General features: G+C 44.5%; 1 protein-coding gene across 1 annotated transcript in view; it reads left to right on the top strand.

Annotated features, from left to right (window-relative positions):
* The window catches only part of LOC126993800 (fat-like cadherin-related tumor suppressor homolog), a 43,886-nt gene that overhangs the window by 8,685 nt on the left and 9,618 nt on the right, over window positions 1–25,583 (top strand). Inside the window, 12 exon segments of the mRNA XM_050852956.1 lie at window positions 378–539; window positions 4,508–4,764; window positions 6,961–7,035; window positions 18,373–18,432; window positions 18,534–18,780; window positions 18,904–19,040; window positions 19,139–19,259; window positions 19,379–19,614; window positions 20,493–20,673; window positions 21,637–21,834; window positions 23,235–23,423; window positions 23,972–24,186. Coding sequence (XP_050708913.1) covers window positions 378–539; window positions 4,508–4,764; window positions 6,961–7,035; window positions 18,373–18,432; window positions 18,534–18,780; window positions 18,904–19,040; window positions 19,139–19,259; window positions 19,379–19,614; window positions 20,493–20,673; window positions 21,637–21,834; window positions 23,235–23,423; window positions 23,972–24,186 — 2,078 coding nt within the window.

Here is a 25,583-nt window from a genome sequence, read left to right as displayed (position 1 = left end):
ACTGTAAAAAAAAAAGTTCCACAAGTAGCAGTAAACTTTCAATTTTTTGTATCTTTTTGCCATATTTTTGTATCTCCCCCTCCCCCCCTCCCCCTTTTTTTTATTTATTTATTTTTTATTTATTTATTTTTTTTTGTCTCCTTTCCTCTAAAAAGTGTGAGTTTGGATGCACAAGTGATTATCGTATATAGAGAGACTGTTCCATTAGTTCCATGAGTAGCAGTGAACTCCCAAATTTTTGTATCTTTTCTTGACTTTTTTGTTGAGCTGTTTTCTTTACTCTAAAAAGTGTGAGTTTGGATGCACAAGTGATTATCGTATATAGAGAGACTGTTCCATTAGTTCCATAAGTATCAGTGAACTCCCAAATGTTACAGAAAATGAGGTGTACCAGTTTTTCATCCGTGGCGAGGACAGCGGCTCCCCCCAGCACCACTCCGACGTGCCCGTCACCATCTTCCTGCTGCCCCCTCATGAGAACCCCCCGCACTGCGCCAGGAAGTATGCACAGTTCTTCATCAGGGAGGACGCCCCCATCGGTGAGCACCCACAGCTATCAGTAATATGACACACACACACACACACACACACACAAAAAAAAAAAAAAAAAATAAGATAAAATTAAAAAGTCACTGGTAAAATGCATATTATTTAAGAAAATACAAGGAAGGAAACAATATGCAGATCACTTGGCACACACACACACACACACACACACACACACACACACACACACACACACACACAGGCATTTGATAAGAGACTGATGTGGAAATTAGAAAATAGAGGAGGATTGGGAGAAAAATGACTATGGATGAAAAATTACCTGACAAACAAAGAAATGAGAACCGTGTTGAAAGGTGAGATATCAGAATGGAGAACGGTCACAAGTGACGTTCCACAAGGGTCAGTGTTAGCGAATATTATGTTTTTAATATTTATAGATGATATGCCAGAAAAAGTAAAGAGTTACAAGGGTATGTTTGCAGATGACACCAAACTGCTTAGAAAAATAAGAGATGAAGATGATGATTGTAATAAACTACAGGAAGATTCCAATGAGATACATGAATGGAGTAAAAAATGGGAAATGAAGTTCAATGAAAAGAATTGTCACACAATGAAAATGGGCAAGAGTAAAAATAGAGCAAGTGGAGTGTGTAGGATGGGAGGGACAATCATCGATACAGTGAAGGAAGAAAAAGACTTTGGAATTATAATACAAGATACACTAACATCTGAGAAGCACATAAATAAGATATTTGGAGAAACATATATACCGTATTTCCTGCCATATAAGACGCACTGACGTATAAGACACCTATAATTTGGCAAGATATATTTGAAAAAAAAAATTACCCTGAACTTAATGTGTGTGCAGTATTACATTTGGCCACCTTACTTACAATTATGACTATGATACCGTATGTTGCTTTGTGTCCATCTCTGTGTTCAAAGTGTTCCACTGTTGGGTGAAGAATTACAGTGCTCTTACCCCGAGCAGCTGTGACTTTGAAATGGTAAACAAAAGGGTTGGTTGGTAAATTCACTCACTGCACAGTGTGCAGGCGGTAACTTTCATTGTGCTACTGAAGGAACTAATCACACGGGGATGCTACGTTCGATGGGCCATCTTGGTCTTGATCTTGACTTTCAGGGACTGTATACCTACTTTCAAGTAGAAATAGATGTTGATTAACCCCTTAATGACGATGATGCCGCTGGCATCATATAGTTCTATCAGACATGGGCAACGAGCATGACGCCAGCGCTGGAGAGTGAGAAGCTTTCCAAAATTTGAAGGGTGCGTGTAACTATAGGTCTCTGTCGATGCTGAGTGACTAACTGGCACCTCTTTTGTTCCTGCGATGTCCCCCACCACCATTCCGTGCAAAAAATAGTCTACAGTTCCTGCCTACACATCATGGCGTCTGTAGAGCAATTCTGTTCCCTCAGCCGTCCTTTTTTGGCGGTCTTCTTTTAGTTTCTACTTGTAGTGTGCGTACTGAGCGTAGTCTTGACACCTCCACTGATTTACGTGATGTTCAAGATGGACCAGTATCTAGTTCAAAGGAGTGGGAGCGGAAGTTGTAATTTTTTGGGAATCATGGAATTCCAGCTAAACGGTCTGTCCAAATAATAATCTGATTTCACAGTTGAATTATACGGATGATTCTCTACAACTTTTATTCAATGAGATTCATTCCAGAATGAAAAAACTACAAAAAATTTACCAAAAATATTTTTCGAGTTTCACTGCAACTTTGGCTCTCCGTAGGCATTAAATTTCCGGGTCAAAGTGGAATGGAAGTGTTGGATAGAAATGATTTAATCGAGACTGAAGGGAGGAGGCAACTAAGAGGACACAGTAAGAAACTGAGAAAGAGGACTTGTTTGAAAGACCTAAAGAAGTTCAGTTTTCCATACAGGAGTGTGAATACATGGAATGGACTTAGCAAAGACGTTGTTGAAGCAAGCAGTGTCCATAAAATGAAGGAAATTCTGGACAAATATAGAGTGGGAGACAGGACTGACTGAGATTGAGCTCTGGCCATGTATACTACAAATAAGTAAATACAAATAGGTAAATACACACACAGACACATTACAGTACTGGGAAATCATACACTCATTTCCTCAGATAACACATACTAGCACACACATCACAATCTGCACCTCATAACATTCTGGCCCCAGCTAGCCACCTTCTGTATGCTCAAAGTCTTGCCTTGTGTTGGCAGGCAATGTGATCACGTCCCTGTGGATGGCGGGGCCACAGTCAGTGCAGTACCTGATCATGGTGGACGAGGGCATGAAGGCAGCCAGTGAGGAGAGGGAGTCTGGGGGAGTTCAGGGCCCTTCACCGTGACCTCCACTGGCCTGGTGGTGGTGCACAGGGCCCTGGACCATGAGCGGCGACGCACACATCACATCAGCGTCACCAACCGTACACTGACCACGCCGCCCACGGTGGACTACATGACCATCTCTGTGGTGGTGAGTTTATGGCAGGAAGCAGCAGGTTTTGGTCTCTTGTCTGTATTGTTGATTAGGGTTTGGATTATTGGCTAAAATGACAGTCAAAGAAAGACATTTTAATTTATGGATTTTGAATTGGTTGGGTCTTGTTCTGGAATGACCAACAGGTGATGGACGTGAATGACTGCCTCCACGCTTCTCTGAGTCCAGCTACACAGCCCTGGTGGCCGAGAACAGCGAGGTGGGCGCCACCGTCACCATCCTCACGGCCGCTGATGACGATGAAGGAAACCATGGCCAGGTAAATGTTGCCTGTGTCTCCATGTTATTTTCAGTCCATGAAAACATTCCCCAGAATAAATTATTAAATGTCTGCTCTGCTCTCTGCTCTTCCCTCCTCAGATCCAGTACAGCCTCGGCCCCGATGAAAGCGCTGTAGTGAAGTCAACTTTCCACATTGATCCACACACCGGGACGCTGACCCTGGCGGCCCTGCTGGACCGCGAGACCATGGCCCAGTACTCCTTCACCGTCACTGCCACTGACGGGGGCCCCAAGCCATGGTCTTGATCTTGACTTTCAGGGACTGTATACCTACTTTCAAGTAGAAATAGATGTTGATTAACCCCTTAATGACGATGATGCCGCTGGCATCATATAGTTCTATCAGACATGGGCAACGAGCATGACGCCAGCGCTGGAGAGTGAGAAGCTTTCCAAAATTTGAAGGGCGCGTGTAACTATAGGTCTCTGTTGATGCTGAGTGACTAACTGGCACCTCTTTTGTTCCTGCGATGTCCCCCACCACCATTCCGTGCAAAAAATAGTCTACAGTTCCTGCCTACACATCATGGCGTCTGTAGAGCAATTCTGTTCCCTCAGCCGTCCTTTTTTGGCGGAATTCCAGCTAAACGGTCTGTCCAAATAATAATCTGATTTCACAGTTGAATTTTACGGATGATTCTCTACAACTTTTATTCAATGAGATTCATTCCAGAATGAAAAAACTACAAAAATTTACCAAAAATATTTTTCGAGTTTCACTGCAACTTTGGCTCTCCGTAGGCATTAAATTTCCGGGTCAAAGTGGAATGGAAGTGTTGGATAGAAATGATTTAATCGAGACTGAAGGGAGGAGGCAACTAAGAGGACACAGTAAGAAACTGAGAAAGAGGACTTGTTTGAAAGACCTAAAGAAGTTCAGTTTTCCATACAGGAGTGTGAATACATGGAATGGACTTAGCAAAGACGTTGTTGAAGCAAGCAGTGTCCATAAAATGAAGGAAATTCTGGACAAATATAGAGTGGGAGACAGGACTGACTGAGATTGAGCTCTGGCCATGTATACTACAAATAAGTAAATACAAATAGGTAAATACACACACAGACACATTACAGTACTGGGAAATCATACACTCATTTCCTCAGATAACACATACTAGCACACACATCACAATCTGCACCTCATAACATTCTGGCCCCAGCTAGCCACCTTCTGTATGCTCAAAGTCTTGCCTTGTGTTGGCAGGCAATGTGATCACGTCCCTGTGGATGGCGGGGCCACAGTCAGTGCAGTACCTGATCATGGTGGACGAGGGCATGAAGGCAGCCAGTGAGGAGAGGGAGTCTGGGGAGAGTTCAGGGCCCTTCACCGTGACCTCCACTGGCCTGGTGGTGGTGCACAGGGCCCTGGACCATGAGCGGCGACGCACACATCACATCAGCGTCACCAACCGTACACTGACCACGCCGCCCACGGTGGACTACATGACCATCTCTGTGGTGGTGAGTTTATGGCAGGAAGCAGCAAGTTTTGGTCTCTTGTCTGTATTGTTGATTAGGGTTTGGATTATGGGCTAAAATGACAGTCAAAGAAAGACATTTTAATTTATGGATTTTGAATTGGTTGGGTCTTGTTCTGGAATGACCAACAGGTGATGGACGTGAATGACTGCCCTCCACGCTTCTCTGAGTCCAGCTACACAGCCCTGGTGGCCGAGAACAGCGAGGTGGGCGCCACCGTCACCATCCTCACGGCCGCTGATGACGATGAAGGAAACCATGGCCAGGTAAATGTTGCCTGTGTCTCCATGTTATTTTCAGTCCATGAAAACATTCCCCAGAATAAATTATTAAATGTCTGCTCTGCTCTCTGCTCTTCCCTCCTCAGATCCAGTACAGCCTCGGCCCCGATGAAAGCGCTGTAGTGAAGTCAACTTTCCACATTGATCCACACACCGGGACGCTGACCCTGGCGGCCCTGCTGGACCGCGAGACCATGGCCCAGTACTCCTTCACCGTCACTGCCACTGACGGGGGCCCCAAGCCATGGTCTTGATCTTGACTTTCAGGGACTGTATACCTACTTTCAAGTAGAAATAGATGTTGATTAACCCCTTAATGACGATGATGCCGCTGGCATCATATAGTTCTATCAGACATGGGCAACGAGCATGACGCCAGCGCTGGAGAGTGAGAAGCTTTCCAAAATTTGAAGGGCGCGTGTAACTATAGGTCTCTGTTGATGCTGAGTGACTAACTGGCACCTCTTTTGTTCCTGCGATGTCCCCCACCACCATTCCGTGCAAAAAATAGTCTACAGTTCCTGCCTACACATCATGGCGTCTGTAGAGCAATTCTGTTCCCTCAGCCGTCCTTTTTTGGCGGTCTTCTACTGTAGTAGCGGTATTGTAGCCAGTCTTGACCTCCACTGACGCATGTGAGGATCGTGGATGGACCAGCATTGTTCAAAGGAGTGGAGCGGAAGTTTGTATTTTTGGGAATCATGGAATTCCAGCTAAACGGTCTGTCCAAATAATAATCTGATTTCACAGTTGAATTTTACGGATGATTCTCTACAACTTTTATTCAATGAGATTCATTCCAGAATGAAAAAACTACAAAAATTTACCAAAAATATTTTTCGAGTTTCACTGCAACTTTGGCTCTCCGTAGGCATTAAATTTCCGGGTCAAAGTGGAATGGAAGTGTTGGATAGAAATGATTTAATCGAGACTGAAGGGAGGAGGCAACTAAGAGGACACAGTAAGAAACTGAGAAAGAGGACTTGTTTGAAAGACCTAAAGAAGTTCAGTTTTCCATACAGGAGTGTGAATACATGGAATGGACTTAGCAAAGACGCTGTTGAAGCAAGCAGTGTCCATAAAATGAAGGAAATTCTGGACAAATATAGAGTGGGAGACAGGACTGACTGAGATTGAGCTCTGGCCATGTATACTACAAATAAGTAAATACAAATAGGTAAATACACACACAGACACATTACAGTACTGGGAAATCATACACTCATTTTCTCAGATAACACATACTAGCACACACATCACAATCTGCACCTCATAACATTCTGGCCCCAGCTAGCCACCTTCTGTATGCTCAAAGTCTTGCCTTGTGTTGGCAGGCAATGTGATCACGTCCCTGTGGATGGCGGGGCCACAGTCAGTGCAGTACCTGATCATGGTGGACGAGGGCATGAAGGCAGCCAGTGAGGAGAGGGAGTCTGGGGAGAGTTCAGGGCCCTTCACCGTGACCTCCACTGGCCTGGTGGTGGTGCACAGGGCCCTGGACCATGAGCGGCGACGCACACATCACATCAACATCACCAACCGTACACTGACCACGCCGCCCACGGTGGACTACATGACCATCTCTGTGGTGGTGAGTTTATGGCAGGAAGCAGCAAGTTTTGGTCTCTTGTCTGTATTGTTGATTAGGGTTTGGATTATGGGCTGAAATGAGGGTCAATGAAAGACGTTTTAATATATTGGTCTTGAACTGATTGGGTCTTGCTCTGGCATGACCAACAGGTGATGGGTGTGAATGATGGCAGAGTGCATGAAGTTTTGATCTCTTATCCTTATGGTTGATTACGGTTTGGATTTTGGGCTGAAATGACAGTCAAAGAAAGACATTTTAATTTATGGATTTTGAATTGGTTGGGTCTTGTTCTGGAATGACCAACAGGTGATGGACGTGAATGACTGCCCTCCACGCTTCTCTGAGTCCGGCTACACAGCCCTGGTGGCCGAGAACAGCGAGGTGGGCGCCACTATCACCATCCTCACGGCCGCTGATGACGATGAAGGAAACCATGGCCAGGTAAATGTTGCCTGTGTCTCCATGTTATTTTCAGTCCATGAAAACATTCTCCAGAATAAATTATTAAATGTCTGCTCTGCTCTCTGCTCTTCCCTCCTCAGATCCAGTACAGCCTCGGCCCCGATGAAAGCGCTGTAGTGAAGTCAACTTTCCGCATTGATCCACACACTGGGACGCTGACCCTGGCGGCCCCGCTGGACCGCGAGACCATGGCCCAGTACTCCTTCACCGTCACTGCCACTGACGGGAGCCCCAAGCCTCTGTCCACCAGCACAAGAGTCACTGTACTGGTCAAGGACTACAACGACAACCCTCCAGTGTTCACCAAAGACACTTACGTCACTGGTGGTGAGGCACTACAAGGGTTTTATAGATAAGTGATTGACAGGAAATTGATTTTCTCTGTAATATGTCATTGGCTGTGAAGGTTTTATATATCTACATTGCCAAATTAGTTTTGTTTGACGCCAGTGCCTGAGGACACCGCCACGGGCACGGCGGTGGTGGAGCTCAGCGTGACGGACGCCGACGAGTCTGTGGCCGAACTTGACTTCTTCATCACCGGCGGCGACCCTGACGGCCAATTCCTGGTGCACGCCTCAGGGGAGGTGGGTGGGAGGGATGGTGAGACACAACAACAATGGTGACCTGCCAACAACGAAACTGTTCCTTAACGAGAGTCATGTTGCTGTGGTCCATATTCCAGGTGTACGTGGCCGGTGAGCTGGACCGGGAGAGGCACGCCAAGTACACCCTCACCGTCACCGTCACCGACGGGAAGTTTACGGCCAACACGACTGTTACTGTGACAGTCATTGACATCAACGGTTGGTGACAGTATAGTCTTGCCTGAAATGATAATGGATAATGTATGGTAATAGGTCATGAATTAAGTAAGCAGAGTGTCTAGCACTTCTGTGACTCACACTGGTGTGCTTCACGACAGACAATGGTCCGGTGTGCAAGGAGCCAATCTACCGCCAGGAGATCTCTGAGGATGCCACCCCAGGCACCCAGGTGGCCTCTGTTGTGTCCTGGGATGCCGATGAAGGCACTGCTGCCTGGAGCCGCTACATTCTCACCGGGGACAGCGCCCACCACTTCAGTATTGACCAGCTGAATGGCCATGTGGCCACAGCCACCCAGCTGGACAGAGAGGCACGGGACCACTACCACCTCACTGTAGGTATTCACACACACACACACACACACAAAAAAAAAAAAAGGGCTATCAGAAAGCTGGAAAGGATACAGAGAATTGCAACTTAAATGGTCTCAGAACTCTCAAATATGATGTATGAAGACAGATTGAAGGAGATGGACTTGACGACACTGGAACAAAGAAGGGAGAGAGATCTGATCATGCTGTAGGCTATAGGTTGGTAAATAAGTTTGATGAGGTGGATAGAGATGATATCTTCTTAACTGCGAGAATGCAGGGGCTGAGAGGACATAGGGAGAAACTTAATAAAGGAACCTGTTTGAGTGACTTAAAACAAGTATAGTTTTCCACATAGAAGTGTTAACACCTGGAACAGTTTGCGGGGAGAAGTGGTGGAGGCGAACAGTGTCCAACAATTGAAGGGAAGGTTGGATAAATGTAGATATGGAGACGGGACTGTTAGAGCTTAGCTCGGGCCTGGTAGACTACAAATAGGTAAATACACACACACACACACACACACACACACACACACACACACATAGCAAGAAATTGAGAAAGGAGACTTGTTTGAAAGACATAAAGAAGTACAGTTTTCCATACTGAAGTGTGAATATATATATGAAAGGGACTAAACAAAGACATTGTTGAAGCGGGCAGTGTCCAAAAAATGAAGGAAACGTTGGACAAATAAAAGATAGCAAGGGATATACCTTCTTCTCAGTGTGGCAGATTTTAAGGAGGCCCAAGACAGTCAGCTATATTCAAGTTTTCATATTGTTCTCTCCCATCTCACCTTGTAAGGCACTGATAGGTAGACAGCATGTATAATAAGCAACACCAGCAAAGTCCTCAAGCAGCCCAGTCAGCCACAAACACCTAGACCTTACCTAGGCATTATAGCAGGAAATGAGCACTATCTTTGTAACATATTACAACATCGCAATGCCTATCATATATCTTACCAAACAGTGCCATACAACCTCACTGTATTTTTATCCTCCTCAGGTTTAATTGCACTCTCTACAAAGCTTACATGGCAGAAAACTCTTCTCAACCTTCTCATCAACCATTGGAACACACTACATTGCACTAGCTACCACACATCCTACCAAGCAGTGCCATACAACCTCACTGTCTGTTTATACTCCTCAGATTTAATCGCACTCTACGAAGCTTACCTGGAGGAAAACTCTTCTCCTCAACCTTCTTATCGACCATTGGAACACACTACATTGCACTACCTACCACACATCCTACCAAGCAGTGCCGTACAACCTCAGTGTCCGTATATCCTCCTCAGATTTAATTGCACTCTCTATGAAGACTACATGGAGGAAAACTCTTCTCCTCAACCTTCTCATCAACCATTGGAACACACTACATTGCACTAGCTATCATACATCATACAACCTCAGTGTCTGTTTATATTCCTCAGGTTTAATCGCACTCTCTATGAAGACTACATGGAGGAAAACTCTTCTCCTCAACCTTATCATCAACCATTGGAACACACTACATTGCACTAGCTATCATACATCATACAACCTCAGTGTCTGTTTATATTCCTCAGGTTTAATCGCACTCTATATGAAGCTTACGTGGAGGAAAATTCATCTCCTGGCCAGCTAGTCATCAACCTGGTGGCCACGGACCTTGATGCCTGGGACCTGGGCAAGCTGCAGTACACCATCCTGCACCAGACTTCAGAGGGAGCCTTCACCGTGGACAAAGAAGGTAGAGAGAGACATTGGTTGGTATTCTTAGACAATTTCATTTCTCACATCAACTTTTCTAAAGGTCAAAAAGGGGATCAATCAGGTTCTAATGAGTGTTTCTTTAGGTTCACGGTACAGAAGAAGGGTCAAACTAACACCGGGTTCTTAAAACTACCCCTGGAAATGAGCAAAACTCCTACGAAAGCCTTGTCAAATATGTGAACTTGGGAGACAAAATGTTTAGTAATACGGCCCTTTGAATTTGCTTGTACTATACTTTTGAATTTTAGGTTCCTGCAGTAAGAGATTTCATTTGAAGGTTTGATGTATGAATGTTGTTGTTGTTGTTGATAGTATTAGTAGGAGTAGTAAAAGTAGTTGTAGTCATAGTAGTAACTGTAATGGTAGCAATAGAAGGTTAAGGAGATAAAAAAAAAGGATGGAAAACATGCTCTTCAAGTCATATTTTACTGAAGTTTTCCCTGAGACAGCATTACAGTAGCTTGTTTATTTAACTACATTTTAAACCTCAAGGAACCACATCACTAGAGCATACAGTTGTGAGGCTTTGAATGAAAGATACCCTAAACTTACCCAAACTTAACAAAACGCCGACGATTACCAAACAGTCACCATATGTCTTGACTCGGAAAAATCACATTTGCATCCTTACTAAAGAAACTTTCTATATAACCTGAAACTGGCATCTCTTTTGGCCATTTTTTACTTCTATCCTTTTTTTAGGAGCAGCGTTTAGCAGGCTTTTTTCTACACTTTTATGCCCCTGAGCTGCTTCCTTTCCTGTAAAAAAAAAAAAGGGGACCTCATTCTTTGTTAATTTATACCATACAAACTTCACCCCTTCCCAGGCAACCTATACACTGAGACACCTCTGGATCGCGAGTCCCTGCCTGTGCACAGCCTCAAGGTGTCTGTGATGGACGAGGGGGGCCGGGCCAGCTTCACGGCGGTGCGTGTGACGGTCCGCGACAAGAACGACAACCCACCAGTCTTCACGTTGCCGGAGTATCAGGCGAACATCAACACTGACTTGGCTCCCAGGACAACCATTCTCAAGGTGGGGAACACTGGGCAGGGAGGAGTTAGGCCCCGTTCACACCGTGGCAACGCTGGGCCATGACAACTCAGCGACTTTTAGGCCCCCATCACACTGTGCCGACTCGGCATCTGACAATCGTTTCTAGACCTCTTTCCGACCATGTGCGACCCTTTCACATCAGCATTTCACACCCAAGACCTTGTGTGCCCTTAGTCGCTGGGTTGTCATGGCCCAGAGTCAGCACAGTGTGAATGGCGCCTTAATCAACTAATTTCCTTTATGGCCTTTGGAAATATTTGTTGAGAGACCCAAAATAGTCTAAGAATGGACTGTATTGGCTATACAGGCAGCGCCACATGTGGCCACTCAACTCCAAGCTGAATTTCCCATAGAGTTCAAGTTATAGACTAGAGTGCGTCTGAGGCTGTCTCAGGGATACACGGCCATGATGCCGCCATCGCCCCCAGCCGATGATTGCACTCTTCACTCCTACCCGATTTCAGTTTTCTCCATGTCAAATAGTAGTCAGGAAATCGGGTAGGAGGAAAGTGTGTGCAGTCGTTGGCTTGGAGCGGTGGCGGCACCAAGGCCTTGTATCCTGGAGGCAGCCTCAGACGCACTAATACATAACTTGAGTTCTGTGGAAAGTACTGCTTTGACAGTTCACTGAGTGGCCACGTGTGGCGCTGCCTGTATAGCCAATATGGTCCATACAGGCCTGGCTTTTAGTACCCTTACCTAGCTAGTAATTTCGGTTGTTATGCTGTCTCCATTCTCTGAACAGTACCAGTAGATCTATTTTTAGTCTGTTATTTATTGGGCCAGTAGTCAGTGAGGCCTTTTCTTTTCTAACCTACTATTCTCTGTAAAGAACCAGTAAGTTTATTATGTAATCTGTTGTTTTTTGGGCCAGCAGGCAATGAGGGTCTTTTTTTTTTTTCTTCCCTGACCTACGTATTCCTTGTAAAAAAACTCGTAAGTGTACTATTTGTTGTCTATTGCCCTGTTCCTTCTTTTATAATGTTTCTCTGGAGGTGATTAGTGTGTCATTTTAGGGCCAGCAAGCAGTGAGGTCTTTTTTTCCTTTTCTAATCTCCATATTACTGTAAAAAACTCGTCAGTGTAATATTTTTTGTCTGTTGCCCTGTTGCTTCTTCTCATATAAGAACATAGTCCTCTTACCACTTGATATTGACCTCTCAGCCACCCTTCTCCACTTCTATAGGAGCAGCGATTAGCGGGCCTTTTTTCTACACTTTCTTTTTGTTGCCCTTGAGTTGCTTCCTTTACTGTAGAAAAAACTCCCCTACTTTTATAGTCAGTGTTTAGCCGACTTTTTTTTTTATTTATCTTTTGCCCTTGAGCTACTTCCTTTGCTGTAATAAAAAAATAGAATAACTACAATATTCTGCCCCCCGCTGCACTAAACTCCATTTCACTCTACCATATAATACTGTTTTATGTGAAACTGTACTGTACCTTGATTTGCTGCACTGTGTTTCTCTATGTAGGCATCACAATGGACTGCAATGGAGCCATATTATTAACCCGTCTGCTGCGATTGGCATGGATTTTGCCTTTTGGTACCCTGATAACATATACTCCCAGGTCTTTCTCTGCCTCTGTGGTGGATAGTGGAGTGTTTCCCATGTGGTATTGGTATGCTGGATTTCCCCTCCCATGGTGCATGACTTACATTTTCTTCATTGAATTGTAGCAGCCACTTTTTGTTCCATTCCTGTAGCTTGGTGAGGTCTTGTAGGAAATCTTCAGTCAAGGTGTTGATTTGTTCCACTATGTTTCTGTATGTATGTATCACAAGGGACTGCAAGCCACCATTTCAGGCTGTATTATTAAACATTTTGGCACCCAAGCTCACATATTTGACAAGGCTTTCATATGGGTTGTGGGGATATCCAGGAGTAGTTTAATGACCCTGGTGGTAGTCTGACCCTTCCTCTGTACCATGAATCTAAAGAAACACCCATGAGAACCTGACTGATCTCCTTTTTGGCCTTTGGAAATCGATGTAAGGGAAGGAATCATCTGAGAATACCAACCTTAGTGTCAGGAAAACTGATCGATGGAACTGTATGGCTGCATTAGGCCCATATTCTCAAGCATTTCTGGGCTTACACACCCATAGGTATTTGGTAAGGCTTTTGTAGAGGTTGTGTTAGTATTTCCATGGGTAGGCCAATGAGTCTAGTTATAGTTTAATTCACAAGGCTTTCGCACCATGACTGAAAAACAATCATGTGAACTCAGCCAATCACCTCCGTGGCCTTGGGAAATATTTGTTGTGAGCCAAAAGGAGGGGAAAGGAAAGAGAAAAAAGGGAAGAGAGGGAGACAGGGAGAAGTAAAGGAAATGTCAAGTAAAGCAAGGCTACAAGGAGGAGAATATAGGAAAGAGGAAGGAGAGAGGGAAGGGGAAAGAGAAGGAAGTGAAAAATAGTTTGAGAATACATGCAGTGGTTTCAGATTACCCTTACCTACTTATAGATCTTGTTTGTTATACCTCCTCCATGCTCACCATCACAGTTAGAGGCCAGTGATGCAGATGGAGTTAACAGTGAAGAATAGTTTGAGAATACGTGCAGTGGTTCCAGATTACCCTTACCCAGCTATAGATCTCATTTGTTATACTTTCTCCATGCTTGCCATCACAGGTCGAGGCCAGTGACGCAGATGAAGGGGCAAACAGTGAAGTGAGGTACCGCATGTATGAAGCCAACAGTTCTGAGGCACTGGAGCTCTTCTCGGTCAACCCCACCACCGGCGAGGTCACCGTGGCACAGACCATCCACAGCCGAGGTAATTCATCCACTTACTCACGGTCATGGGTGAAGAGTCGGAGTTGAGTCACCAGAGTCGAACCTGAGTCTTAATATTTCCCTAACTTGTTCATTTTCCATTTCTATTTTCTCAGTCATCATTTTTCTTTGTAACAGTTTGTATGTCAGTCTTCTGAGTCTTATTATTTCTCTAACGTGTTCATTTTCTATCTCCATTTCCTCTGTGTTATCAGTTTCCTTTGTAACATTTAGTATTTCCTGCTGCCTCAAAACAATTATTCCAACAACCTAAGGACCATATTTTTATACATTTCAGTGCCCAAGCTCACATACTTGACAAGGCTTTCGTAGGATTCCTAGGTGTTTCCATGGATACTAGTGGTAGATTGATGAAGCTTTTATAACTTGGACCTACAAAGCTACTCATTAGAATCCAATTAACCCGTCCGCTGCAATTGGCACGGATTTGGCTTTCACTGGTAGCCTGGTAGCATATACTCCCTGTGGGTAGTAGAGTGTTTGTTTCCCATGTGGTATTGGTATGCTGGATATTCCCTCCCAAGGTGCATGACTTTACATTTTTCTTCATTGAATTGTAGCAGCCACTTTTTGTTCCATTCCTGTAGCTTGGTGATGTCTTCTGGTAGGAAATCTGCAGTCAAGGGGTTAACCTGGTAGCAGCGACGGGCCAAATTTCTGGCTTTACCGTGTAGCAGCGATGGGCCAAATTTGTGCCATGATATAAACCCCCCCAAAATAGATGACACATAAACTGATCACAAATGCATTGATATACATTATGAAATGGTTTGTGTGAGAGATGATTTTTTCTCAATTTTCTCACTAAGAGGGACCAATAAGAAACATGATCCCCGCTGCTTCCCGGGTTAATCTTTCTCAGCCTTTGGAAATACCTGATGTGAGAGTCAGAAGTGTATAATACTGATCTGAGGCGCCTTACACTTCCTGCTGTCTGCTAATGCTCTGCCAGGCTGTGTCATCTTCGTGCACAAGTACTACATCTACCTCTCCAAAATTACACATGCTTTCTTTATATTCTTTACTGATGCGGGTCCGGAGCGTGTCTGGGTTAGGATAGTTACTACAGCGAGCAGTTTTATATCTTGAGCCGTCTGCTTTACTGTAAAAAAATTGAGCTTGAATGCACAAGTGAGTAGCGGGCTTTTTTTTTCTTTTTTTTTTTTTTACCTTGTACTGCTTTCTCTACTGTAAAAAAAAAATAGGTCCACAAATAGCAGTAAACTTTCATATTTTTGTACCTTTTTTTTTTTTTTTTTTTTTTTGTCTCCTTTACTCTAAAAAGTGTGAGTTTGGATGCACAAGTGATTATCGTATATAGAGAGACTGTTCCATTAGTTCCATGAGTAGCAGTGAACTCCCAAATTTTTGTATCTTTTCTTGACTTTTTTGTTGAGCTGTTTTCTTTACTCTAAAAAGTGTGAGTTTGGATGCACAAGTGATTATCGTGTACAGAGAGACTGTTCCATTAGTTCCATAAGTATCAGTGAACTCCCAAATGTTACAGAAAATGAGGTGTACCAGTTTTTCATCCGTGGCGAGGACAGCGGCTCCCCCCAGCACCACTCCGACGTGCCCGTCACCATCTTCCTGCTGCCCCCTCATGAGAACCCCCCGCACTGCGCCAGGAAGTATGCACAGTTCTTCATCAGGGAGGACGCCCCCATCGGTGAGCACCCACAGCTATCAGTAATATGACACACACACACACACACACACACACACACACACATAAAAAAATAAGATAAAATTAAAAAGTCACTGGTAAAATGCATATTATTTAAGAAAATACAAGGAAGGAAACAATATGCAGATCACTTGGCACACACACACACACACACACACACACACACACACACACACACACACAGGCATTTGATAAGAGACTGATGTGGAAATTAGAAAATAGAGGAGGATTGGGAGAAAAATGACTATGGATGAAAAATTACCTGACAAACAAAGAAATGAGAACCGTGTTGAAAGGTGAGATATCAGAATGGAGAACGGTCACAAGTGACGTTCCACAAGGGTCAGTGTTAGCGAATATTATGTTTTTAATATTTATAGATGATATGCCAGAAAAAGTAAAGAGTTACAAGGGTATGTTTGCAGATGACGCCAAACTGCTTAGAAAAATAAGAGATGAAGATGATGATTGTAATAAACTACAGGAAGATTCCAATGAGATACATGAATGGAGTAAAAAATGGGAAATGAAGTTCAATGAAAAGAATTGTCACACAATGAAAATGGGCAAGAGTAAAAATAGAGCAAGTGGAGTGTGTAGGATGGGAGGGACAATCATCGATACAGTGAAGGAAGAAAAAGACTTTGGAATTATAATACAAGATACACTAACATTTGAGAAGCACATAAATAAGATATTTGGAGAAACATATATACCATATTTCCTGCCATATAAGACGCACTGACGTATAAGACACCTATAATTTGGCAAGATATATTAAAAAAAAAAAAAAAAAATTTCCCTGAACTTAATGTGTGTGCAGTATTACATTTGGCCACCTTACTTACAATTATGACTATGATACCGTATGTTGCTTTGTGCCCTTCTCTGTGTTCAAAGTGTTCCACTGTTTGTTGAAGAATTACAGTGCTCTTACCCCGAGCAGCTGTGACTTTGAAATGGTAAACAAAAGGGTTGGTTGGTAAATTCACTCACTGCACAGTGTGCAGGCGGTAACTTTCATTGTGCTACTGAAGGAACTAATCACACGGGGATGCTACGTTCGATGGGCCATCTTGGTCTTGATCTTGACTTTCAGGGACTGTATACCTACTTTCAAGTAGAAATAGATGTTGATTAACCCCTTAATGACGATGATGCCGCTGGCATCATATAGTTCTATCAGACATGGGCAACGAGCATGACGCCAGCGCTGGAGAGTTAGAAGCTTTCCAAAATTTGAAGGGCGCGTGTAACTATAGGTCTCTGTCGATGCTGAGTGACTAACTGGCACCTCTTTTGTTCCTGCGATGTCCCCCACCACCATTCCGTGCAAAAAATAGTCTACAGTTCCTGCCTACACATCATGGCGTCTGTAGAGCAATTCTGTTCCCTCAGCCGTCCTTTTTTGGCGGTCTTCTTTTAGTTTCTACTTGTAGTGTGCGTACTGAGCGTAGTCTTGACACCTCCACTGATTTACGTGATGTTCAAGATGGACCAGTATCTAGTTCAAAAGAGTGGGAGCGGAAGTTGTAATTTTTTGGGAATCATGGAATTCCAGCTAAACGGTCTGTCCAAATAATCTGATTTCACAGTTGAATTATACGGATGATTCTTTACAACTTTTATTCAATGAGATTCATTCCAGAATGAAAAAACTACAAAAATTTACAAAAAATATTTTTCGAGTTTCACTGCAACTTTGGCTCTCCGTAGGCATTAAATTTCCGGGTCAAAGTGGAATGGAAGTGTTGGATAGAAATGATTTAATCGAGACTGAAGGGAGGAGGCAACTAAGAGGACACAGTAAGAAACTGAGAAAGAGGACTTGTTTGAAAGACCTAAAGAAGTTCAGTTTTCCATACAGGAGTGTGAATACATGGAATGGACTTAGCAAAGACGTTGTTGAAGCAAGCAGTGTCCGTAAAATGAAGGAAATTCTGGACAAATATAGAGTGGGAGACAGGACTGACTGAGATTGAGCTCTGGCCATGTATACTACAAATAAGTAAATACAAATAGGTAAATACACACACAGACACATTACAGTACTGGGAAATCATACACTCATTTCCTCAGATAACACATACTAGCACACACATCACAATCTGCACCTCATAACATTCTGGCCCCAGCTAGCCACCTTCTGTATGCTCAAAGTCTTGCCTTGTGTTGGCAGGCAATGTGATCACGTCCCTGTGGATGGCGGGGCCACAGTCAGTGCAGTACCTGATCATGGTGGACGAGGGCATGAAGGCAGCCAGTGAGGAGAGGGAGTCTGGGGAGAGTTCAGGGCCCTTCACCGTGACCTCCACTGGCCTGGTGGTGGTGCACAGGGCCCTGGACCATGAGCGGCGACGCACACATCACATCAGCGTCACCAACCGTACACTGACCACGCCCACGGTGGACTACATGACCATCTCTGTGGTGGTGAGTTTATGGCAGGAAGCAGCAAGTTTTGGTCTCTTGTCTGTATTGTTGATTAGGGTTTGGATTATGGGCTGAAATGAGGGTCAATGAAAGACGTTTTAATATATTGGTCTTGAACTGATTGGGTCTTGCTCTGGCATGACCAACAGGTGATGGATGTGAATGATGGCAGAGTGCATGAAGTTTTGATCTCTTATCCTTATGGTTGATTACGGTTTGGATTTTGGGCTGAAATGACAGTCAAAGAAAGACATTTTAATTTATGGATTTTGAATTGGTTGGGTCTTGTTCTGGAATGACCAACAGGTGATGGACGTGAATGACTGCCCTCCACGCTTCTCTGAGTCCAGCTACACAGCCCTGGTGGCCGAGAACAGCGAGGTGGGCGCCACCGTCACCATCCTCACGGCCGCTGATGACGATGAAGGAAACCATGGCCAGGTAAATGTTGCCTGTGTCTCCATGTTATTTTCAGTCCATGAAAACATTCTCCAGAATAAATTATTAAATGTCTGCTCTGCTCTCTGCTCTTCCCTCCTCAGATCCAGTACAGCCTCGGCCCCGATGAAAGCGCTGTAGTGAAGTCAACTTTCCGCATTGATCCACACACTGGGACGCTGACCCTGGCGGCCCTGCTGGACCGCGAGACCATGGCCCAGTACTCCTTCACCGTCACTGCCACTGACGGGGGCCCCAAGCCTCTGTCCACCAGCACAAGAGTCACTGTACTGGTCAAGGACTACAACGACAACCCTCCAGTGTTCACCAAAGACACTTACGTCACTGCTGGTGAGGCACTACAAGGGTTTTATAGATAAATGATTGACAGGAAATTGATTTTCTCTGTAATATGTCATTGGCTGTGAAGGTTTTATATATCTACATTGCCAAATTAGTTTTGTTTGACGCCAGTGCCTGAGGACACCGCCACGGGCACGGCGGTGGTGGAGCTCAGCGTGACGGACGCCGACGAGTCTGTGGCCGAACTTGACTTCTTCATCACCGGCGGCGACCCTGACGGCCAATTCCTGGTGCACGCCTCAGGGGAGGTGGGTGGGAGGGATGGTGAGACACAACAACAATGGTGACCTGCCAACAACGAAACTGTTCCTTAACGAGAGTCACGTTGCTGTGGTCCATATTCCAGGTGTACGTGGCCGGTGAGCTGGACCGGGAGAGGCAGGCCGAGTACACCCTCACCGTCACCGTCACCGACGGGAAGTTTACGGCCAACACGACTGTTACTGTGACAGTCATTGACATCAACGGTTGGTGACAGTATAGTCTTGCCTGAAATGATAATGGATAATGTATGGTAATAGGTCATGAATTAAGTAAGCAGAGTGTCTAGCACTTCTGTGACTCACACTGGTGTGCTTCACGACAGACAACGGTCCGGTGTGCAAGGAGCCAATCTACCGCCAGGAGATCTCCGAGGACGCCACCCCAGGCACCCACGTGGCCTCTGTTGTGTCCTGGGATGCCGATGAAGGCACTGCTGCCTGGAGCCGCTACATTCTCACCGGGGACAGCGCCCACCACTTCAGTATTGACCAGCTGAATGGCCACGTGGCCACAGCCACCCAGCTGGACAGAGAGGCACGGGACCACTACCACCTCACTGTAAGTATTCACACACACACACACACACACACACAAAAAAAAAAAAAAAAAAAAGGGCTATCAGAAAGCTGGAAAGGATACAGAGAATTGCAACTTAAATGGTCTCAGAACTCTCAAATATGATGTATGAAGACAGATTGAAGGAGATGGACTTGACGACACTGGAACAAAGAAGGGAGAGAGATCTGATCATGCTGTAGGCTATAGGTTGGTAAATAAGTTTGATGAGGTGGATAGAGATGATATCTTCTTAACTGCGAGAATGCAGGGGCTGAGAGGACATAGGGAGAAACTTAATAAAGGAACCTGTTTGAGTGACTTAAAACAAGTATAGTTTTCCACATAGAAGTGTTAACACCTGGAACAGTTTGCGGGGAGAAGTGGTGGAGGCGAACAGTGTCCAACAATTGAAGGGAAGGTTGGATAAATGTAGATATGGAGACGGGACTGTTAGAGCTTAGCTCGGGCCTGGTAGACTACAAATAGGTAAATACACACACACACACACACACACACACACACACACACACACACATAGCAAGAAATTGAGAAAGGAGACTTGTTTGAAAGACATAAAGAAGTACAGTTTTCCATACTGAAGTGTGAATATATATATGAAAGGGACTAAACAAAGACATTGTTGAAGCGGGCAGTGTCCAAAAAATGAAGGAAACGTTGGACAAATATAGATTGGGAGACAGGACTATCCGAGCTTGAGTTCAGGCCCTGTACACTACAAATAGGTAAATACACACACAAACACACACTGGCCTTTCATGGCTCAGTAATAATAGTAATAACAATATTAATACTAGTTGTAGCCAGGTTAGGGTAATGGTGCCTATGATGAGCCCAAAACTCTGGGTGTGACTGTCCAGGTTGTGGTGGAGGACTGGGAGCACAAGGCCTGGCAGTGTGAGGTGGTGGTGGAGGTCCTGGTGACGGACACCAACGACAACCCCCCGTCCTTCTCCCTGGCCACCCACGCCGCCACCCTGCCGGAGGACGCGCCCATCAACACCGTCGTCCTCAAGATGTCTGCCACGGACCCTGACCTCGGTAAAGGCTTTGTTGTGGCAGGGGATCAGGTCTGGGTGATTCTTTTTTTTTTTTCTTTTTTACATCAAGGGAGGCAGCTCAAGGGCAAAAATCTCACTCCCTTTTTCCTTGCTGTTCATGCCCCTCACAAAAGACACGGGTATTAGGGCTTTTATGCTGTTCTGTGAGGCCCATGATCAGTAATGTGTGATAATGATAATGAGAATAATAATGATCATAATAATTAGACTCATAGCACTCGGAGAGTGCACACCTCCGCCAAAGATCATCTTGAAAATTGGTATGGGCATCAACTGTGACCTTATGCATCATATGGAAGCATTTGTTTCGAAATTTGATGAAATTCTTTTTTTTTTTTAAACTCTGACCTAGGCAAACTTTTTGAGGTCAAAGGTCAAGGTCAAGGCCATGCAAGGTGCATCATATGGAAGCATTTGTTTTGAAATTTGATTTTTTTTTTTCTTTTGGAAACTGACCTTGAGCAAACTTTTTGAGGTCAAGGTCAAAGGTCAAGATCAAGGCCGTTCAAGGTGCGTCTTTCCATGCGCTAAAATATGAACCAAGTCTGAAGTCTGTGATGAGGAGAACTGTTAAGTTATGGCCAAAAATATGTAAATCTGACGTTTTGTGCGACCTTGACCTTGACCTTTGACATAAAGAAATTAATGGGTTCTATTCTGGATGGACACGAAGCTTCCCTGAAAAATTGGTTGAAATATCCACAAAATTGTGCACAGGAGACTGTGACCTTGACCTTTGACAAAAAAATTAATGGTTTCTATTCTGGATGGACACGAAACTTCCCTGAAAAATTGGTTGAGATATCCACAAAATTGTGTACAGGAGACTGCTCACAAACAAACAAACAAATAAACATACCGACCGGACTGAAAGTATAACCTCCTCCCAACTTCGTTGGCGGAGGTAATAATAATAAGAAGAACGTCTCCTCTGTACCCCCAGGCATCAATCGACAGCTGCTGTACAACTTTGTGGACTCAGCGGAGGGCCACTTCACCATTGACGAGATGGAGGGTGTGGTCAGCCTGGCCCGGCCCCTGGACCGTGAGACAAGGGACTCCTACAGCCTGACAGTGTGCGCCGTGGACCAGGGAAGCCCACCGCTGTCATCCACCACGCAGCTCATCGTCACAGTCTCAGGTTTGTGACGTGCCGCTGCCCTGCACTGCCCTCCCAAAGTGTCTTGTGGGGCATAAGTAGGTACCAGTGGAGGTGCATGGGCCATTAGAGACACACTTATTACAAAAATCTGTCATGCACAAACTAGTACCCAAAACAGAACAAATCTATCATAAAATACCAAAAGGTTTAGGATATTTTTTTTGTCTCTAACCCTGTAGCTGCAGGGATCATGTTTCTTATAGGCCGCTCTAAGCAAAATAAAGAGAAAAAATCATCACTCATGCAAATCATTATATTATATATATCAACCCATTTGTGATCAGTTTATGCATCCTCTATTTTTGGGGTTTATATCAAGGCAAAAATTTGGCCCGTCGCTGGTACGCGGTAAACCATAAGCTTGGCCCGTCGCTGCTACCGAGCTAATGGAGCATGCGTCTACATTGGTTCTCATGTCCTAAGCCTTGCTAGTTTAAGACAAGAGTGGATTCCAACAGAGGATCAGATTTATGCTGAAATCCATGTTTTATATTACCCAATTTACTCAAACAGGTTTTCCTAATCATCATCATCATCATCATCATTTCGTTTAAAGTCCGTTTTCACTCTTCATGAGTGGTTGGGCGGTTTATGGCTCATAAATCAAGCCATTTTCAGTTTTTGGCGCAAGATTTTCTGGGTGCATGCCCTTGCACACCCAACCACTTATTTTAAATGGTGGCCCAAGCCTTTGCCTGAACGAAACAGGCAAACCCTACAAGGCAGCAGGAGCAGGGGGCTATGAAGTTTACCACCCGCTATTTCACCTGTAGCTGGAACTGGATGGCCATTGACTCTAATAAACATGAGTTCATCTGCCCTTAGAATGGTCTTGATTTTAATCCACCTGGGGGTCCAGCACACCCTCCTCACTGGTCCAAAACAAAACCAGTGGGGTTGCCGGTTTAGCCGCTGACTACCCGACCCTGCGGCTGGTTGTACTGTGTTACATGTTACCAGTAGCAGAGCACTACCTTAACTGCCCTGACCAGACAGACAGATTTTCCTAATGGTAGTCTCTATCCATAAGTCACGATTGAGAAGATATGTTTAAAGGAACCATTCCAACATGCCCTCGTTAGATTGACCATTGAGTCCTCACAAAATAAAGTGTCCTGCCAACAGTAATCAACAGCAATCAGAGTTTACTTGCATGAAAAAAAATAGTTGCTTTGATGTTTATGTTTAAAACCTCAAGGAATAATCCATTCTTCAAACTTAGTCTCACTGATATCATTTGGAAGGCCAAGTTTATTTGTATTTTAGATAATGAGTCCATCCTCCATATATTTTTGAGCCTCTGTCCCGTATATCTGCATTATGATCACTTCTTGTACGAGAATGCTTCAAAGCAAGGCTGTGAGCTCCGTCCCCCACAGATGTGAATGATAATGCTCCTGAGTTTGTGAGGAAACTCCACGAAACTTCCGTGGCAGAGAACACGGCCGTGGGGACAGAAGTCCTGCGGGTCATGGCCACCTCAAGGGACATCGGCATCAATGCAGAAATCTCTTACTCCCTTCAGCACACCACGCTGGAGGAGTACCTGCACATCCACCCAAAGACTGGTACACTTGTGATCAACACCCTTTTTTTTTTTTTTTTTTTTTTTTAAGAGTCCAAATCATTCTGCAATATATATATATATATATATATATATATATATATATATATATATATATATATATATATATATATATATATATATATATATATATATATATATATATATATCAGTAGGTTGTTATAGTTCAACTCAGCCATGAAGTCAGTTTGGGCAGGGTGTTCGGGGAGTTCCCTGGCCATAGCATCAAATCTTATTTACTGTATACTGAATACTTGATACACAATTTCAAATAGTATGTAGATAACACACGAGGGAGGGAGTGATGTATTTGGGATGATGCGGCAGCACTGTGAGGAGGTTTGGGCCCCACCCAGACTGACTTCATACTGGTGTCAGACGATTGTTTGATTTCACCGCTGAAAATTGAATTAGTCTCTTTGGCTGGTGTGTGTGTGTGTGTGTGTGTGTGTGTGTGTGTGTGTGTGTGTGTGTGTGTGTGTGTGATGTTCTCATTCCCTGCAAGTCCCTCATGACCCACCACTGCCACAGGTGTGATAAGCATTGGCGCCGAGGTGGACTTTGAGCGCATACAGCAGGTGGTGGTGACAGTAGTGGCCACAGACGGGGGTGTGCCGCCTCTGTCCGCCACGGCCTTGGTCAACCTAACAATCACTGATGTGAATGACAACTCCCCGGTGTTCACGCTGCCCACCTACACCGCCACAGTCAGGGAAGACGCTCTGCAAGGCGCCAGCGTGGTGCAGGTAAGCAAGTGCCTCCTTCGTCTCATCTGACCTCCGTGCACTCCCTCCACCACTCACCCTGTACCCAACAGCCTCCTCAGTTACCCTAGTCACTAAATCCTTAACTGCTAAACAGGTCTGGAAGGAGGTAATACAGTGAAAGAAAGGCTGTTGCAGAGTGTACCAGTGAACAGGATGAAAGAATGCATATGCTGCTTGAGGAGATAAGTGAACCCAGATGTCTTTACTTGCTGCTGGTGTCACTAAGCTTATGGAGAGAAGTAAAGATGGGAATCAAAATCGTTCTCTCTGTGTGCACCCAGGAGGTAAATACAGTGAAAGAAAGGCTGTTGCAGAGTGAACCAGTGAGCAGGATAAAAGAATGAATATCCTGTTTAAGTAGAAAATTGAACCCAGATGTCTTTACTTGCTGCTGGTGTCACTAAGCTTATGCAGAGTAGTGAAGGTGGGAATCAAAAGCATCCTTTCTGTGTGTGCCGGATGATACTGAGGAACATGACACACCTGGTGCAGCGCTTCACTTGATGGTGGCATTAGTCACCAACACTTTTTTTTTCTTTTTCTTTTTTTACATCTTCGCCTGTGGCGCCAGTAGGCTTGTTTTTGGAGGAGTCTGATGGTATGGCCCAGCCCGTTGTGGCGCAGGCCAGTGTTTATAGTGGCGCCATCTTGCATTGGCTCATGCTGCCCTCCTAGAATCTAAAGTCCGGGTTGATAGGTGGTCTTTTGGACAGCATGTGGGAAGTTTTAAGCCACTCGGCGGCGGCTGAAAAATCTCAGCTTGGTGGCACCGGGCGGGGATTGAACTCGCGTCCTCCTGAACGCGGCGCCGTCACACTGTCAACTCACCACTGCCTCTTAGGAGTTCCGGAATAGTTTATTTTTTCCTTCCTTCTTCTTTTTCCTTCTTTCTTTTTCCTTTTTCTTTTCTTCTTCATTTTCTTCATCTTCCTCTTCTTCTTCTTCTTTTTCTTTTTCTTTTTCTGTTTCCTCTTTTTCTTCTTTTACTTCTTTTGCTTCTCCTTTCATATTCTTCTTTTTTCTCCCTCTCCTCCTCCTTCCTCTTCCTCTACCTCCTTTTCCTTTTTCTCCTCATTTTCTCAAGTACATTCATATCCACAACTTTTCATAAGGTTATTGCTAATGTTAAAACTACTGCAGGTTCTATTTTCCTCTGCACTCTCATTAACCCATCTGCTGCGATTGGTACGAATTTGGCCTTCACTGGTAGCCTGGTAACACATACTCCCAGGTCTTTCTCTGCCTCTGTGGTGGATAGTGGAGTATTTCCCATGTGGTATTGGTGTGCTGGATATCCCTTCACTGGTAGCCTGGTAACATATGTCATGCCCCGAGAGCATAATTTTCCTTTTTCCTATTCTCCAACACGACCTCTG

The sequence above is a fragment of the Eriocheir sinensis genome, unplaced genomic scaffold (assembly GCF_024679095.1).
Source record: "Eriocheir sinensis breed Jianghai 21 unplaced genomic scaffold, ASM2467909v1 Scaffold678, whole genome shotgun sequence".
Taxonomy (NCBI): Eukaryota; Metazoa; Arthropoda; class Malacostraca; order Decapoda; family Varunidae; genus Eriocheir; species Eriocheir sinensis.
Note: the sequence above shows the minus strand (reverse complement) of the source record. Positions and strands in the feature narration are given on the sequence as shown.